The 16,843-nt window shown below is 38.6% G+C and overlaps 3 protein-coding genes and 1 long non-coding RNA gene across 4 annotated transcripts; 1 reads left to right on the top strand and 3 right to left on the bottom strand.

Annotated features, from left to right (window-relative positions):
• Positions 1-40: 40 nt before the first annotated feature.
• Positions 41-2,613, bottom strand: LOC148862093 (uncharacterized). Its single transcript, XR_016113092.1, has 4 exons — positions 2,493-2,613; positions 2,323-2,387; positions 444-517; positions 41-365 (listed from the first exon to the last, which is right to left on the bottom strand). It is a non-coding gene; the product is annotated as an uncharacterized LOC148862093 (long non-coding RNA).
• A 97-nt stretch (positions 2,614-2,710) lies between these two features.
• On the top strand, positions 2,711-6,938 carry LOC148862092 (cytochrome P450 CYP72A219-like). Its single transcript, XM_088985389.1, has 5 exons — positions 2,711-3,132; positions 4,527-4,747; positions 4,957-5,201; positions 5,855-6,242; positions 6,332-6,938. Exons 1-5 carry the CDS (start codon positions 2,859-2,861, stop codon positions 6,755-6,757), a joined length of 1,554 nt encoding a protein of 517 aa, XP_088841515.1. The 5' UTR covers positions 2,711-2,858; the 3' UTR covers positions 6,758-6,938.
• Positions 6,939-7,793: 855 nt separating this feature from the next.
• On the bottom strand, positions 7,794-9,007 carry LOC148862091 (putative 3-hydroxyisobutyrate dehydrogenase-like 3, mitochondrial). Its single transcript, XM_088985390.1, has one exon. The coding sequence runs from the start codon at positions 8,886-8,888 to the stop codon at positions 8,004-8,006; it is 885 nt and encodes a 294-aa protein (XP_088841516.1). The 5' UTR covers positions 8,889-9,007; the 3' UTR covers positions 7,794-8,003.
• A 5,649-nt stretch (positions 9,008-14,656) lies between these two features.
• Positions 14,657-16,115, bottom strand: LOC148862090 (uncharacterized). The gene has a single exon (XM_088941234.1). It carries the CDS (start codon positions 15,967-15,969, stop codon positions 15,763-15,765), a length of 207 nt encoding a protein of 68 aa, XP_088797360.1. The 5' UTR covers positions 15,970-16,115; the 3' UTR covers positions 14,657-15,762.
• Between the last annotated feature and the right edge of the window lie 728 nt (positions 16,116-16,843).

Raw genomic sequence — 16,843 nt, 5'->3', positions numbered from 1 at the left:
ATACTGTAATATTAGACTTAACAATATATGAAAAAAAGGTTCACAACTGTTCGATAAAACATATGAGAAAGAGAGAGTTATGAGAGTCATCCCTACTTATTAAACAGACACCTTCAAATACTAATGCAAAATTACAAAGCCACATCATGCTTATTTTATGCATAAATCATTGATACACTTCAATAATTTATCAGAAAATTCGGGCATCCTATCCAAACTATCATTCTCTGATTGTACAACTACTACTACTTCGTCCAATGTATCCCTAGATGACCTTTTATTTATTCCGGAAGGTCCTGAACCATCACCTGTTTTCATGGTTACATTATCCACCGATGTTACCCATGAAAATGATTTACAACCACCTGCATCTTACAAAAATAATTGAATTTCCATAAGTCATTGAACCAAAACAATTATGGAATAACATATTATTTTCTTACCTGAGGCTTTGCGCACACCCAGGACTGTTTTCCTTGACTACTAGGCTTTTTTCGATATGAACACTCGACATAGCCTAATGCCACAAAGACACATCATTTCTTCATCTTTCCATAAGAAAAAATTGCATCATTTATTGGGGGCAAACTACAACAAATACATGTTATTTAACATAAAATATGTTAACCTACGTAGAACATTTTGGGCAAACTACAACAAAATTACCTAACTGATAACCTACATAGTAGTGGCGCCCATAGAACTATCGGTCAACGTTCTTAGACTTTTCATGCCTAGACACGACAATAGCACACTCTCCACTTCATGGATACACCACATTCATGGTGACGAATCACAATTGGTGTACTTGCAATCATTAGAAAAACAAATTAAACGTCACATACGGGTGACTAAGCATATTGGGTGGAAGGAGTGGGGGGCCAGGGTGTGCCGGGGTGGGGGGCTAGGCATGTGGCATGGGGGGGCACTATGCATGCGACATGGGGGCCTATGCATGCGGGGGGTTGGGCATTTCATCGAACAGATGACACTCAATGATTGCATCTATTCAAAATCCCACCGTCGATCTCCTCTCTTCTCCCCCACATCGTAGTGCATTGGTCACCGCCATTATCCTCTCCCACACCGCAGTTCCAAAACACCAACGCTGCAAGTTAAAACGACACCATTGCTGTTCTGTAAGAGGGCGTCGGTGACGAGCCCTACTCTAACAAAACATTCATTGCACCGACGATACTGATGCTGACAAACAATGGTCAAGTGCTGATGACTAGCAATAGGACGCTGATGAGCCATACATCGCAGTTCCAATGCTAGTGACAAGTAACGGTCCAATCGGTCTAGTGCTGATAGAGTCAGTGAGACCGAACTAAAATCAAAAGGGTATTTTTTATCATAAAAGGGTAATTTGAGAATTATGAATAAAATTATCAATCACGTGATTTCACATGCAAAAGGGACCTGAAAGTCGAGTAACACTAGGAGAGGACTTGGACAATTGTCAAAAAACTTAAGAATACCGCAAGAGTACCACGTGTCAATTAAGGATCACCGATGACCACCCGACCATTATACAGGTGCATTTTTCCTCTTCATTCTCAGTTTTTTTATTTGCATTTTCCTAACCTGTTCTATGTATTTCCCCAACCCATAAAGCAGAGAATGAAAATCCAGTCTCTTCTTCTCTTCCTGATTCTCCTCTTAGTTTCCTTCATTCTCTTCAATAACAGAGTGTCCGTCCTACTACTCGGTGGCTAGCAACCCATTCAAGATGTGAATGACCCACATGTGCAAGAGATCGGGCAGTTCGTCGTCGCCTAGTACAACAAGGATGCCAAGACCACCTCCAGTTCCAAAAGGTGGTGCGGGGTGAGACCCAATTAAGTGGTCGCCGGATTCAATTATCGGTTTATACCGGATGCAACGGACAAGGGTGTCACCAACAACTACGAGGCCGTTGTGTGGGAGAAGGCTTTGGATGAATTACAGGAACCTGGCATCCTTCAAACATGTTTAGATCGACCAGTCTACTCGGTTATTGCCTGCTAGGTGGGTAAAATGAAGCAACTTAATTTAGTTTGTATTCTGTTGTTGTAATAACAATAATGAAGAGGAAGAAACTAAAACATTGATACTTTAGTTTGTCTTGTGTTGTAATAAGAAAAGAGGAAGGAATTAAAACAAAAAAGTTAAAAACAACCGATAAGACAGAGAAGGGGAGGTTTCACCCACCGCCGACCATTTCCGGCGACCAACAACAACATTTTCATGTTTTATATGATGATCAGTAAGAAGAAAAATTCGACAAAAAATGCAAATATAAAAAAATAGAGTAGATAGAAGAGAGCAAAAATTGCACACCTGTTACAATGTATACTATTGCCAGTGGTTGCCGGAGATGGCCGGTGGTGGGTGAAACCTCTCCTCTGTTTTGAATCGAAAAAAAAAATTATCAGAAATAAATACATAGAACAGGTTGGCAAAATACATACAAATAAAACAAAGATGAGAAGGCAGAGGAAAAAACGCACTGTATAATAGTCAGGTGGTCGTCGTGAATCGTGATCCTTGCTTCTGTGTTACAAGGATAGGTCGAGGGCAACAAGGTAAATGCTTACAAACATATAATTACGATACGTCCATTGCTCAAGAAGTTAACAAACATACCCGATAAGCTGCACTAAATGGCTGTGTTTTCGGCTGTATGATTAATAATAATGCGCCACGTCATAAATGCTCTCTCTATCCATATCTCACCACCGGGCACAAGGACACGCAGCGCCCAAAAGAAAAACCTGAATACTGGCACTTGGAATCTTGGATTGTCTGATTTCTGTTCATTCATTTCACGCCCAGTATTCCATCCACCTGCTGTATAAGAAGCGTTTGTAAGAACCATGGAAGAACTCTTGTTGATTTCTTCAGTTCTGCTTTTCGGTTTGGTTCTGTCATGGGCATGCAGGGTTGTGAACTGGGTGTGGTGGAGACCCAAGAAGCTGGAGAAGCATCTCAGGGAACAAGGAATAAAGGGTCTCCCATACAGGTTTCTCTACGGAAGCCTCAAGGAGAATCAGAGGTTGGTTATGGAAGCACGATCAAAGCCCATGAATCTTTCTCATGACATCGTGCCACAGGTTGCTCCCATCTATCATCAACTCGTCAAGGCTTACGGTAATCTATATATGTTTCTGTAACTCTTCTATTTAGAGTTTACTGATTTTTTTTACTTTCTTTTTTCTTTTGAGTCTATGAATTTGTTAATTTGTTTATGCAATTTGAAATAAATTACTTTGCTTTCATCACATTCAAGAAATATGTATGAATGGATTGAGAAACAAGGAATAAAATATTTAGTAGCAGAGAGAGTGCAATATGGGTATTAATTCATAAACAATGACAAAGAGAAATTAAAAATTTATGCCAAAATGACGATCACATGGTCGCATAACTTGGTTTTTTTTTACATTTATTTCTATAACAAGTATCTTTGGACTTTGGAAGAAGGGGACCATATTATTTTCAATATTTACTGCACTAGATTAAAAAGTGTGTTGTTGTGACATGACGCTGGATTTCGATTCAATGAGGTACCTTGCCTCCAAATCTCTGTATTGGCATTAATTCATGGGGTAGCTCCAATTATTCAGATACTCATTTTCACAAACAGTAGATCCTAGTATTTTAGAAGGTAAAAGAAATATTTATTCAATTATATCTTTTAGATCATTAGAAGAGAAATATCTGAAATTGAGTATTAATAATATTGGTTAATGTGCAACTTTGAAGCTGAAATTGGGTAAAAGTCAGAACTCAAGGTACTAAGTGTGAAAGTGACAAGCAAAATGCTAAATACAAGGAGAAGCTCAAGGTTTTGAAGAAGAAAAAAGGTTGGCAACATTTTAGTGATGAAAAATAGAAAAGTAAAAACAAAAATAAAACTCAGTAACTGAGCAACAGTGGAGGAATGAGCACATGTATTATCTGTGTTGAGGAATGCCAGGGACTGGGGTGAAATGTAATTCAACTTTTTCTTTTATTTATCAGGTATAGGCAGCTTGATGTTGTTCTTTGTTGTACATGAATGTCCAGATTTCTGACAATCTGGTGCTTTTTTGCAATCTAACCAATCTTCTACTGGTCTTTATCAAAAAGATTTTTACCAAATAAAACAATGAAACATAAACTGGGTCTGTTTTGACTTTAATTAACATGGGTTAAGGGATAAAAAAAACGCAGTGCTGCTCCCCCTCCTTTATGTTAACCATTTGTGCTCTGGGCTCCAGTGCTAAACAGTGTCCTTTTGCTAGCATTGCTTGAAAACTAAAAGAAGGATGGTGGTTATCTGAGGTTTGTATCTTTTCACGTAAGACAGAGGATGTTCTATTTGACTATGGAATCTCATCTTATATCTTTTTTTTTTTTTTTTAAGTGGCTCCTGTTGATTGAGGAATACTGGAATACTTCTCATATGATGAATTGTCTTCTTAAGAAAAATATGAACTTTATTACTGAGCTATTTTCATCAGGAGTCTAGATACTAAAATCTTATTGATATACAATTGTAGGTAAGATATCGTTTTTTTGGGTTGGAGCATCTCCAAGGGTGACCATCGTGGAACCCAATCTCATAAGGGACATTCTATCTAACAAACTTGGCCACTTTGAAAAGCCTAAATTTAACCCACTTGTCAAGTTGTTTACAACTGGACTTGCAAATTATGAGGGTGAGCAATGGGCGAAACACAGAAGGATTATCAATCCTGCATTCCATCAAGAAAAATTGAAGGTTGTCTCTATTTTGGTTTTTCCTTACAGTTCATTTAGATTCAATAGCACATTTGATGGTCAATCAACCATAGAATCTCGCTTGTATAATGAACAAAATAAGAATATGTAGTTTTCACCGTACTTGCCCCATTTTCCCCCTCGTATAATGTATCATAGCTATCCATGCATGTTGACATTCTATGGTTTCTTCTCTGGTATTGATTACAGCGAATGTTACCCGCATTTCATACAAGTTGTCATGAATTGGTCAGCAGATGGGAGGAATTGGCTACACCAAAGGGGTCTTGTGAACTGGATGTGTGGCCTGAATTCCAGAATTTAACTGGTGATGTCATCTCTCGAACGGCATTTGGTAGCAATTATGAAGAAGGGAAGCGAATATTCCAACTGCAAAATGAACAGGCTAAGCTTATTTTACAGCATCTGCAATCCATATACATCCCAGGTGTTAGGTACTGAGTTACTTAGAAGTTACAACTGACTTCCGCACTTTCTAGATAACAGTTTAAATCATTCAAATTTTCAATTTACAATTATATTGATTATCTACTTATAAATGCATTTGTTTGCATGATAAATATCAAAGTGCAGCTAAAACACCATTTCTTTTGATTCAGTTGCAATTATGACCGAAAATGTTGTATTGGTCTTGGCTCCAAGTGTATGGATCCAAGAACTACTGCATCGGATATGTTGTTAGCCTTAAGTTTTCCATTGTAATAACCACAACCAAAGAAAGAGAACCCCTGGCATGTTCAAGACCACAGGCAGGGAAGAATAGCAAACAGTTTCAGGGCACAATATGTTGCTGAAAAAAAAAAACAATATCAGAGTTACAGAAAAGAAAAAAAAAAAAAAAACTCAGTCCTGAGTCAAAACCACTGGACCTAGGGCCCCCATATAATTGGCCTCAAGTCCAATTCCTAATACAAATTTCAGCATCTTTATTTGCCTTCATCCTGAAGAAGAAAATTTGAAGTGCATATACAAATATAAATACCCATAATACAAACATAATTTTAGGATTCCATTAATCCAAGTTACAATAATAAAGGGTTTATTTGCTATTCAGTTTATTCACTTTCTCCAAATTATCTTTGCACAGATTCCTACCCACAACAAGGAACAATAGGATAAAAGAAATGGAAAGAGAATTGCAAACTCTGTTAAGGAATATCATTAATAAGAGAGAAGAGGCTCTGAAATTAGGAGAAGCAAGTAAGGATGACTTACTGAGCTTGCTAATAGAATCAAATCAAAGTGAAATCCAAGAGCATGGCAACATAAGTAATGCGGGAATGAGTATTGAGGAAGTGATAGAGGAGTGCAAGCTATTCTACTTTGCAGGGCAGGAAACAACATCAAGTTTGCTTGTGTGGACCATGATTGTGCTGAGTAAGCATGTAGACTGGCAAATGCGTGCAAGGGAAGAGGTCTTGCAAGTCTTTGGTAACAACAAACCAAACCATGATGGGTTAAATCACCTCAAAATTGTAAGAATTTTCTTAATTTCCTTTGCTTTGAAGAATCTAGTCAGACATTCTACATTTGATTTCTAAAGTTGGTGAAAACTCAATTGCAGGTTACGATGATATTTTATGAGGTTCTCAGGTTGTACCCACCAGCATTTTTGCTTCTTAGGTCGATTTACAAGAAGGTTAAACTAGGACACTTCACTTTGCCACCTGGAGTACAATTAGCATTGCCAACAATCCTCATCCACCATGACCGTGGACTTTGGGGTGAAGATGCAGAAGAGTTTAGACCAGAAAGATTTTCAGAAGGGATTTCAAATGCAACAAAGAACCAAGTCTCCTTCTTCCCGTTTGGTTGGGGTCCCCGGATATGCATTGGGCAGAACTTTGCCATGATAGAAGCAAAGATAGCTCTGGCTATGATTCTACAACGTTTCTCTTTTGAGCTTTCACCATCCTATGCTCATGCCCCGTCCACTGTTATAACTCTTCAACCTCAATATGGTGCTCAAATCATATTGCATAAACTCTAATTTTGTTTAATTTATGGGAAAGCTCTGAACATTTTGAAGTACTTTTAAGTTCCATGATGTAATTCTTGTTGCATCTATTCTGTCGATTGACATGTACTTGGAAGGAACTTGTATAATATAGGGCTGACTCTCCTCGTTCCAAGTAAGAAATATACAAATCAAAACCCTATTGTTTTTATCATTTACTGGTTGAAATTTCAGACAACAAAAGAATTATCAGCTTCTTCAAATTTTTAGCTAATGACTGATTAACATAAGGCGTTGTCGATATAAGAATATTCCCATATAATCAGAGAGAGAGAGAGAGAAATCCTTGTGCTAGTTTCTTCAATGTTAACCTTCCTTTTAATGTCATTGAACTTTGTGAAAAAGAACTACAATTCATTTGAAGAGAGGATTATTTTATTGGACAAATAAGCTAGTTTTACTGAAGTTTAATTATCTCCCCAGCCCTGTTGAAGCCTGTTTGCAATATGGAACAATTAGGTTGAGAAGGGAGAACTGCAAGCAATGCTTTCATGTGAATTGGTGGATGAGCTGTCATGGACTGTTTAAAACAACATTTGATTTCTACATGCCTGTGAATATTGAGTTGTTTTGGGAGAAAATGTTGGGAGTAGTACAAATCATCCTTGATGGGAAGGTTGGCATTAATGATCGTTTTCACTGCCAATGGTGTTCAGAGTCTCTCTCACAAATTTTGTTCGACGAAAAGTTTCTAGCTCAGGATTTCTGTTTTTCCTTTTACTAAAACTCAAATCATCAGAGTTGTAACCAAATGGTGAAAGACTAGCTTCAGTGTCTGCTCACCAATTCAGTTTGACCAGAGTTTCGAGTTCAAATTTTCTGTTTTTCTTGAGGAATTACTTCAGGCATTCTACATTCACCAATTAATTGGGATTTGGAAGACACTCAAACACAGTTCATCTGTTCCTTTTACTGAATTCGAATGCCAAATCATCAGAGCTGTAACCAAATAGGGAAGGACATAATGAAGCTGAGACCTAATAACAACCAAATAAAATGCACCAAGAAATTCAGTAACAGAAATTACTTATGCTTAGATCCACTTAGTTTCAACAAGTATGTTAAACAAACAAGGTAAATTACTTTCTCCAATCCACCATCCCGATTGAAAGTAGCAGTGGGGATAAGAACAAAATCAGTCCTCCCACCATCCCCAACCTATTCACAGCAAACCTCTCAAACCTTCAAAACCCAAATTAGTTTCAGAGATTTCATTTCATCACTTGCCATTCAACCTCTCAATGGCAGTAATCAGGCCATGAATGCTGAGCTTTCCATCCCCGTTGGTCAAGGCTGCTCCAGTTAACACCATCATCCCATTTTCTGTAACCCCATCTACTGCTATTCCCAAATCTTTTAACATATACTCTGCAAAAGCACCTGGATTGAAATCCCTCTCAACCATCCTCTCCCCAAATATTTCCAACACCTTAGACCCTGCTGCTCCACCCCTGATTGACTCCAAGAACCGCCTCAAATCGAGCCCTGCTCGTTCAGCGAACACCATTGCTTCGCTCAATCCCAGTAACATCGAGCTAACCTTTATCTGGTTTGCAAGCTTACAGCTCTGCCCACATCCAGGCTCGCCCACATGCGTTGGCCTCCCCATAATTTCAAGCAATGGGGATAACCAACTCACCACTCCATTATCCCCACCGGAGAATATGGCCAACTTCCCCTCTCTGGCACCAACATCACCACCGGAGACTGGAGCGTCGACAGCCCAACACCCTCTTGCACGCGCCACCGCGGCAATGTCTCTGGCAAGCATCGGGTGGCTGGTAGTCATGTCAACAGAAACCCCACCTTCGTTTAGGCCTGATAAGACACCTGCGTTGCCAAGCACGACGGAACGAACATCCGATGGGTTTCCAACTATCGTGAACACGACGTCGCTGACCCGGGCAACTTCGGCGGGCGAACTGGCAATATGGGCACCTCGCTCTTGCAGCCAAAGAGCTTTCTCTGGGTTCCGAGCATAGACTGTCAGAGTATACCCTGCTGACAGAACTCGAGAAGCCATGGCACCACCCATGACTCCGATTCCGATCCAGCCCACACGAGTGTGGTTGGGAGTTATGGGTTTGGGATATGGAGTCTCCATAACTCAATACACAGAAAGGAAACCAAGAGTTCCCTCAAAAGATATCTCTGGATTCTGGTTCAGGAAATGGAAAGCGAAGCCATCAGTATCGATGACATATACAGGTACAAAAAATTCGATCGTGGAGAAAGAAAAAGGAAAAATTCCCTATTAATACCTGTACTTTCTGTCCAATGTCATTTTCGTTTCTAACTTTAAAATGTCATAATTCAATACCCAATCAATTGTTAAGTGACATTTTCGTTTCTAACTTTTTCAGTGTTATTTAATTTTTATCAATCATCTAAATATTCATAAAAATTTAATAGTCTTAAATCTTTACTTCTTCCATTCAAAAAAATTGGGGATACATTTAAGTGAATATTCTAATGATTCCAACTTTATTGAATGAAATAGGTAAAGATCTAAGACATTAATTTTTTTGTTAATGTTTGAATAGTTGATAAATAAATTAGATAACACTCGAAAGACATTTATGTCTTTTAAAATATCACTTAACAATTGATTAACAACTAGTTAATGGTAGGTATTAGATTGTAACATTTTGAAAGTTTATTTTAAAAGTGACACTACAGCCAAGTATACAGTATTAATCGGGAATTTTCCTGAAAGAAAAAACACTAATAAGCAATTTTGATTTGCATCGAAAAAAAAAAAAACAATTTTGGTAATTCCTAAGGCCATGATAACCCTAGATCTAGGGGACTCAAAGGGATTTTCTCTTCGAGTCCACTATAACTTTGACACGTCAATCGCTATTCACCTTGCCAATACCTACAACCAATAGTAACAATTGATAAAAATATTTTAAATAAAAAAATTAATAAAGACCCTCACGGTAAATTGTCAGTCAATACCTTGTAATTTGGCTCAAGTGACAATTTGGTCATTGAATTTTAAAATGCGACAGTCCGGTATCTAAACTTTCAATTTGCAACAATTTGCTATCTAGCGTTTATTCACCTTAGTTAGGGCATAAAAAGACACAAATACCCATCTCATTTTCGAATCAAATGTAAGTCATTTTAGAAATGATGAAAATAACCCCCATTACAGTAACCTTCTATTCAAGTGGGAACATTGTTCTACTCTAACCTTCGCTAATAGCAGCCTGAGCAGAGCTCTCCTCGTCGGTGCTAGTGATTAGAATACGCCGTCGGAAAAGCTCAAGTCAAGGGGAAAATATCGCCAAATCGTACAGAGAGTTACACCATTTTATTGGGAAAAAATTGTTGGAACAAAGAGCTTTTTCCACCATTATAAGTGCTTCTAATCCCAACGTCGTCGGAGAAGAAAACGCCTATTTTGTTGCCGGTGCCGGAGAAAAAAATCAAGTTTTTTTTTTTCTATATTGTTCCTATTCTTTTGCTATGTAATTTAATATAGGGTTTGTTTTATCGACTTTAGTTGATGTTGATGCAAATTTTTTTTAGGTTTATTATTCCCTTGTATTGTATACACCATAAACAATGACCAATGGATGTCTGGATATCTGTGATCTGTCATTATTTAGGCGGTTCCCCACATTGTCTGGCAGACATGCATTTGTCTGTATAGATAGAAAAATGTATAGTTAGTGCAATGAGATGCCCACCCATTATCCATTTGTTGGACCCTGTATGCCACGCCCAATAATGTTCCCGAGTGTTTACCTCAAACATCCAAAAAATACAAAAAAAAAACTAAATCCAAGGGTTGTATCATAAGTTGCTATCTTTTATAAACTATTTATTAGATGTAGTGTTTTGTATCATTTAATGTTTGTATTTATTTTTTGCAGATGTTTACTTTTTTTTTCACCATGTTGTCACATTCTTTAATTTACCATCACATAATTAACTATGGTGGTGATGTTACTGTATTCAACAATATTGATGGTGACATGCTTTCATACACCGAGGTAGATGGCATGTTGAAAGACATGGGCTACAAAGGCCAGTGTCAAGTTTGGTATAGAAAGCCAATATATGACTTTGAAGATGGGCTGGTCATGCACACATGATAACAACCCACACATAAACCTTTATGTTATACATGAGGTGGGTGGTGTGGGTAATGAAATACACATCAAGGCCTAAGGCACACAATAGTGAGGAATTGTTGATTGATGCACTTGGTGGTCAAAATGAAGCACAGAATGATGAGACTGGGGGCTCAACATGGTAATAATGATACACACCCTCAACTTGATGAAGCAACATATGTAATTGGTCTAGATTTGCTAAATCTAGATAATTATGAACAATCAGAAGATTTGCACAGTCCACATGCCTCTGATGATGAGAGAGTAGCATAGTTTGAGTCCTTTATAATGATACACACCCTCAAGGAAGCATTAATTCACTTTGCCATAATACATGGGTTAGAATATGATTATTTGAAGAATAACAAAGAGAAGGTTAGGGCAATTTGCAAGACCGAAAGGCATTTCAAATCAAAACTTTCAATGATAGGTGTGAGTGTGCAAGAGTGATGCGGAATGACAAAATGTCATCTACATGGCTAGTCAAGAAGTACAAGAGCAAGTTTATGGATGATCCTACTTGGAAAGCCCTTACCATGTGCAATGAAACTCTTAGGGATTTCAAAGTTGATATTGGCAAGAGATTGACCTATAGAGCCAAGAAAAGGGCAATTGTCCAAATCTAGGGGATAGGAATGAATAGTACAACAGGCTGGCTTATTATTGCCATGTCATACTGAACTCAAATCCAAATAGCATTATGAAGATATGTTTCAAAGAAGGGGTCCCTAGACAGTTTGAGAGGATGTCTGTGTGTTTCAATGTGATGAAAGTGTCTTTTTGGAGGGTTGTTACCCCTTCATAGGGCTTGTTGGTTGCCACTAAAAGCCACCTAACTTTGGCCATATCCTCTCAGTTGTTTTGTTAGTATGGATGGGAATAATTGCAAATTTTCAATTGCATTTGTTGTGGTTGAATTTAAGTGCAGAGACTCTTGGGCTTGGTTCTTGACATTATTGTTTGAAGTAATTAAAGGTCCAAAGGAGTGGGGTTGGACCTTTATTTCTGACAAACATAAGGTAGTATGCTAATACCATTATATGATTTATTTGCTATATGTATGTATATTTACATACTTACTGGTTTTGTGTGTTGTGATGTAGGGGCTTGTGAAAACCTTTGAGAGGTTGTTGCCTAGGACTAAGCACCGATTTTGTGTGAGGTATATGTATACCAACTTTAAATTTCTTTTCAAGGGCAAAGATCTATCGGACTGTTTGTGGAGGGCAGCTAGAGTCTACACACTTGTTGATTTTAATTAGTACATGGAGAGATTGAATGCATTGAACAATGATGCACATGCCTGGTTGAGAAGGGTGCCCCCGACACTGTGGTTCAAGTCTACTTTTGGACCAAGAGCCCAGAGTGAGGACTTTTACAATAACTTCTCTGAGTCCTTCAACAAATGGATTGTAGATGCTTGTAACTAATGACAATAGTATAGTTGGGGTGATTATGAGAGATGAATTTGGAAGGACGAAATGGATCAATTGTAAAGATATAGGTGTTTGTACCATCAATGAAGCTGAAGACTGGGTGGCATTGGAAACCCATTCCCTAGCCTCCAGATTCCCTCGTTTGAAGTGTATCATCATCGATAGATTGAATGGAAGGATAGACCCCCTTGGGATGTGAGTAACCTCATAGAGGAGAGCAAGAGAATTGCGGAGAGTAGAGGGCTAAATATCTTGTACGTCTATGCATTCAGAGAAGCTAATTTTGCTGCAAACTGGCTGGAACCATTAGGGTTGGGTAATGATCAAAATACTTTAAGTCCAAATCTAGTTGGTGCTAAGCTGAAGTTTATTTGTTTTGACGCTTGGGGTCATTATAGGGAGTCCAGATTTCATGCACATTCGTCCTTACAGATCTTTATGTACATCAAATCAGAGGGTGTCATGTCAATACCCTCTCATGCCTAAATTTCACATGTGAGAATGAAATTAACAGACATTTCAAATGTACTCCACTCCTTCTATCCCATTTTTAATATATGAAATTTATACTAAATTTTAAAACTAACAAAAAAAGGGGGTTAAGGGTTCTTCTTCCTCTTTGTCAAATAAAAAAGAATTTTCTCTTTAATTAGTTGAATATTAATAAGCAGAAAAACAACTAATAAGATTTTTGACTTCTGGAATTCCTTGACCAACTGCAAAACCACCGGTTCCTTAATCTATCATACAACAATTTCTCTTGTCCAATTCTAGCTTCCATAGCAAATCTTCCCAAACTAGAACTTCTGGGGCCTAGGAGGTAATAAATTGACAAGCATTCCCAACTAACTCACTTTGGATATCACAAAATTGCCTCCTTCATTTTGACCTTTCACAGAACCAGCTTTCTGGTTCTTAATTAGTAAGAACAAGTTTATAGGAGATGTGTTGGCATTATTCAAAACAAACGGAACATTGTTGCGATTGGACTTGCCATGGAATGAGTTCGACTTTAATCTTTTCAGGGTGAAGCTTCCCAAGAGCCTAGAATATTTGGACTTATCTCATAACAGGATCAGAGGGAGTATCGCCAAGGAGGTCATGGAATTAAATTTGTATTGGCTAAATGTGAGCTTTAATTGGCCATACAGAGAGGGTTCCATTTGACGGGAAGGTGCAGAAGTGCAGTGCCTGCCACTCTTCAAGTGCTAATAACTTAGTTGGTTCACCGTGGATGACAAACATAATGGACTCTAAACCCTTTTTTTATTTGACAAAGAGGAAGAAGAAACCATTAACCCATGTTTTTTTATTTGTTTTAAAATTTAGTATAAATTTTAATATATTAAAAACGGTATAGGAGGAGTGAAGGGCATTTAAAATATATGTTAATCCTTTGATTTGATATATAGGAAGATATGCAGGACGAATGTACACTCCATTAAACCATGCGTCGCTTTTCCTTTTAGCTGTAGTGTAGTTCTCATATTTAGAAAAAAACAAGCAAAAGGCAGGTTCTTTGCGTCCAAATCTACTACCCATACGTAGGGGTGCAACTTGGGTAGGCCCAACCCAAGCCCTAACCGGTTCAGCCTGAAATTTACATGAGCTGGGCTTAGATTTTCAGTCCTCGGGCTGGGCTCGGATCCAAGAAATCAGGCTTTCTTACTTTTCGGGCCAGGGCCAAGCTTCGCCCTTAAGTAGCCTAAACCTGACCCGAACCCGGCCCAACTATACACATATTTATATATATGTATATATGTATAATTTTAGAATGGGTTCATTAACCAACTTAAACCCGACTCGGGCCTAACCCCAACCCGAGTTCATCAAATTATAGTATGGGTTGGGCTCGGGTTAGAAAAATCAGGCTTAGTCCGAGCTTGGGCCTTAAGCCCAAATTTTAGGCCGGGCCTAGGTTAATCATAAACCCGGCCCAACCCGCCCGACTTGCACCCCTACAGGCCCTACCCATACGACACTACAGCCAAGTTCGGATTGGCTCCCTACAGTTCACACCCCAAACACATGTATGAAACCTCTGCGGGGCGCATTGTGTTGGTGGCAATTGGTATTGCTTGGGGCGGGCAAACTAGATTTACCAGTGATTCTTGATCAAGTCTCTCTCTGCAGTCTTAACACACAATCGAACAATTAATTCGGGTCCAAATGAAATTCTTTAAACTATTTGGGTTTAGACATCATTTTGTTCAAGTCTTTTCCTACTCTGTGATCTATATAAATGCATTTCACAAACTGAAAGACCTCCATCTTACAAGTTAAAAATCTGAGGAAAGAAAGTCACTCTCTACTTGAATCGACAAAATGGGTTAAATTCTCAAGTTTTTGAGGAAATTTACGAGTACATGAAGAAAGGAGAAAAGAAGAAATGATTACAATGAAGAAAACACTTACAAATTTAACAAAAACCTGAAAAGCTTTACAGGATTATATCAACAAGAAACTCTGACAAGTCTATTCAAATGAAGAAAATTACAGACACCCCCAAGACCCAGCTGAAATCCACCCAACTACAAGTACCAGATCAGGCTTCAACAACCTCCTCATACCTTCAAAGCCCCCAATCAGTTTTTCATGGGACAAAGCTTTCTCCACTCTGCATTTATCTTCTCAATGGCAGTAATGAGACCATGATTTCTAACTTGCTAAGTTTCCCATCTTCCATTAGCCACCATACTCGAGAACAAATGCTGCGAGAAGGCTGCTCTGGGAAAAACCACCACCCCGTTGGCCCATCAAGACCCATTCCCTTCCAGTCATCCTCTTCCCAAAACAAATCCAACGCCTTAGAGCGTGCATCTCTGCCCCCTATCGAATCCAAGAACTGCCTCAAATCAATTCCAGGTTCCAGCTCGATCGCCCCACAAACACTACTCCTTCGCTCAACGCAACCAAATTAGCACCCACCATCATCTGGTTCTCAATCTTGCAGCTCTGGCCACATCCAGCTCCACCAACATACATTGCCCATCCCATGACCTCAAACAATGGCGACAACCAACCACCTTACGACACCGTAATCCCACTAGCGAACATGGCCTATTTCCCTTTTCCGGTAACGATATAACCACCAGACACAGGCGCGTCAACTACCCAATACACCCTCGTTCAGGCCGATAGGCGATTAGAACACCGAGAACTACAGGTCCAACATCAAACAGGTGGACAGCAATCGTAAAAAGGGCATACTCCGGGTTTGGAGCGTAGACTCTCAGCGCATAACCTGCCGATACAACGAGAAGCCATGGCGCCACCCATGACTCCAATGCCAATCAAATCAAGCCCTCATGGGCAGTGCTGGGGGTCATGGGTTTGGGAAATACGAAAGACAGCAAATTTTTCAGAAAAAAAAAACGAAAAATTATATATTCGTGAATATGGTTCTAATTACAGATCAAAAATGACAACCGCAGCAGAGGTAGAAGAAACAGAGAGTAGATACGAGAAAAATTGCTTCGAAGACAGAGAGGATCTTGAAGAGGACATCGTCAAAGAAGGAGAGATGGAAATCCAAGCGCTTCCATCGAAACCCAGAGCTGCGAAACCTCCATGGCCATGAATACTTGCCTAGTTTCTTGAAAGGCCAGCGTTTTATCCCCATCAAAAGGGACCCGAGGCAGAGAGCGTGAGAAGTTTTTTCTTGCCTTCTAAACTCCACAACTGGAGTTGGGTTTGTTCATATTGTTGACACTTGACACGAGTGATTTTATAACAGAGAGAAACAGATATAGACAGAGAGAGGAGAGAGTTTCGATTCCTTCGCCCACACGAATTCCATGTTGCTGGCGGAGCGTTGTTTTTTTTTTTTTTGAAAGTTCCTGGGACTTCGTAAGGGGCATTTATGTCATTTTGATATGAAAGCGAGGTGTCTAGTGGTCTGAAAGTGTTGTTTGCCCCGTTGGTCTAGACAGTAGAGGTCAAAGGGTGGTTGATTTTTCCGCGTTTTCTTCGTCAAGGTTTCATCATAATCTAGAAGGGAATATATATCTGAGGCTACGAAGTATTTGGGTACACAGATGATCCTATTCCAATTTTTGGATTAGGGTTGGAGAAAGTGGGAAAAAAAAAAAAAAGAGTGACTATATGCCTAGAGCTCTAGAAAAACTGGCCTTCCTGTTTTTACCTGAACCAGTTGAATGGGGGAGAGAATGAAAAACTGAAAAAACGAACCGAATTGAATCGATTAATTTGATGTTTTGCAAAAACCGGTGGTATCGGTTTGATTTTTGGTTAATTTAAAAGAAAAATTGTCGGTTAACCAAATCATCGTGAATTGTTTTATTAAATATATATTTAAAGTTTTCCTAATATTTTTATAATTTTTATTATATTTTATGATTGAAATGATAAATTTGATGGATATTATATAAGAAAATATTAATTAAAAATGTTTACTTTATTAACATATAAATAATTTAATATTTCACTATCGCTTTTATTATCAAATTTTAAGTTTTCAGTTATTTAAATAAATA

The sequence above is a fragment of the Nelumbo lutea genome, chromosome 4 (assembly GCF_056320005.1).
Source record: "Nelumbo lutea isolate HS-2025 chromosome 4, American lotus-T2T, whole genome shotgun sequence".
NCBI lineage: Eukaryota > Viridiplantae > Streptophyta > Magnoliopsida > Proteales > Nelumbonaceae > Nelumbo > Nelumbo lutea.
The sequence above is the reverse complement of the archived record's forward strand: the minus strand, read 5'-3'. Positions and strand labels throughout refer to the sequence as shown.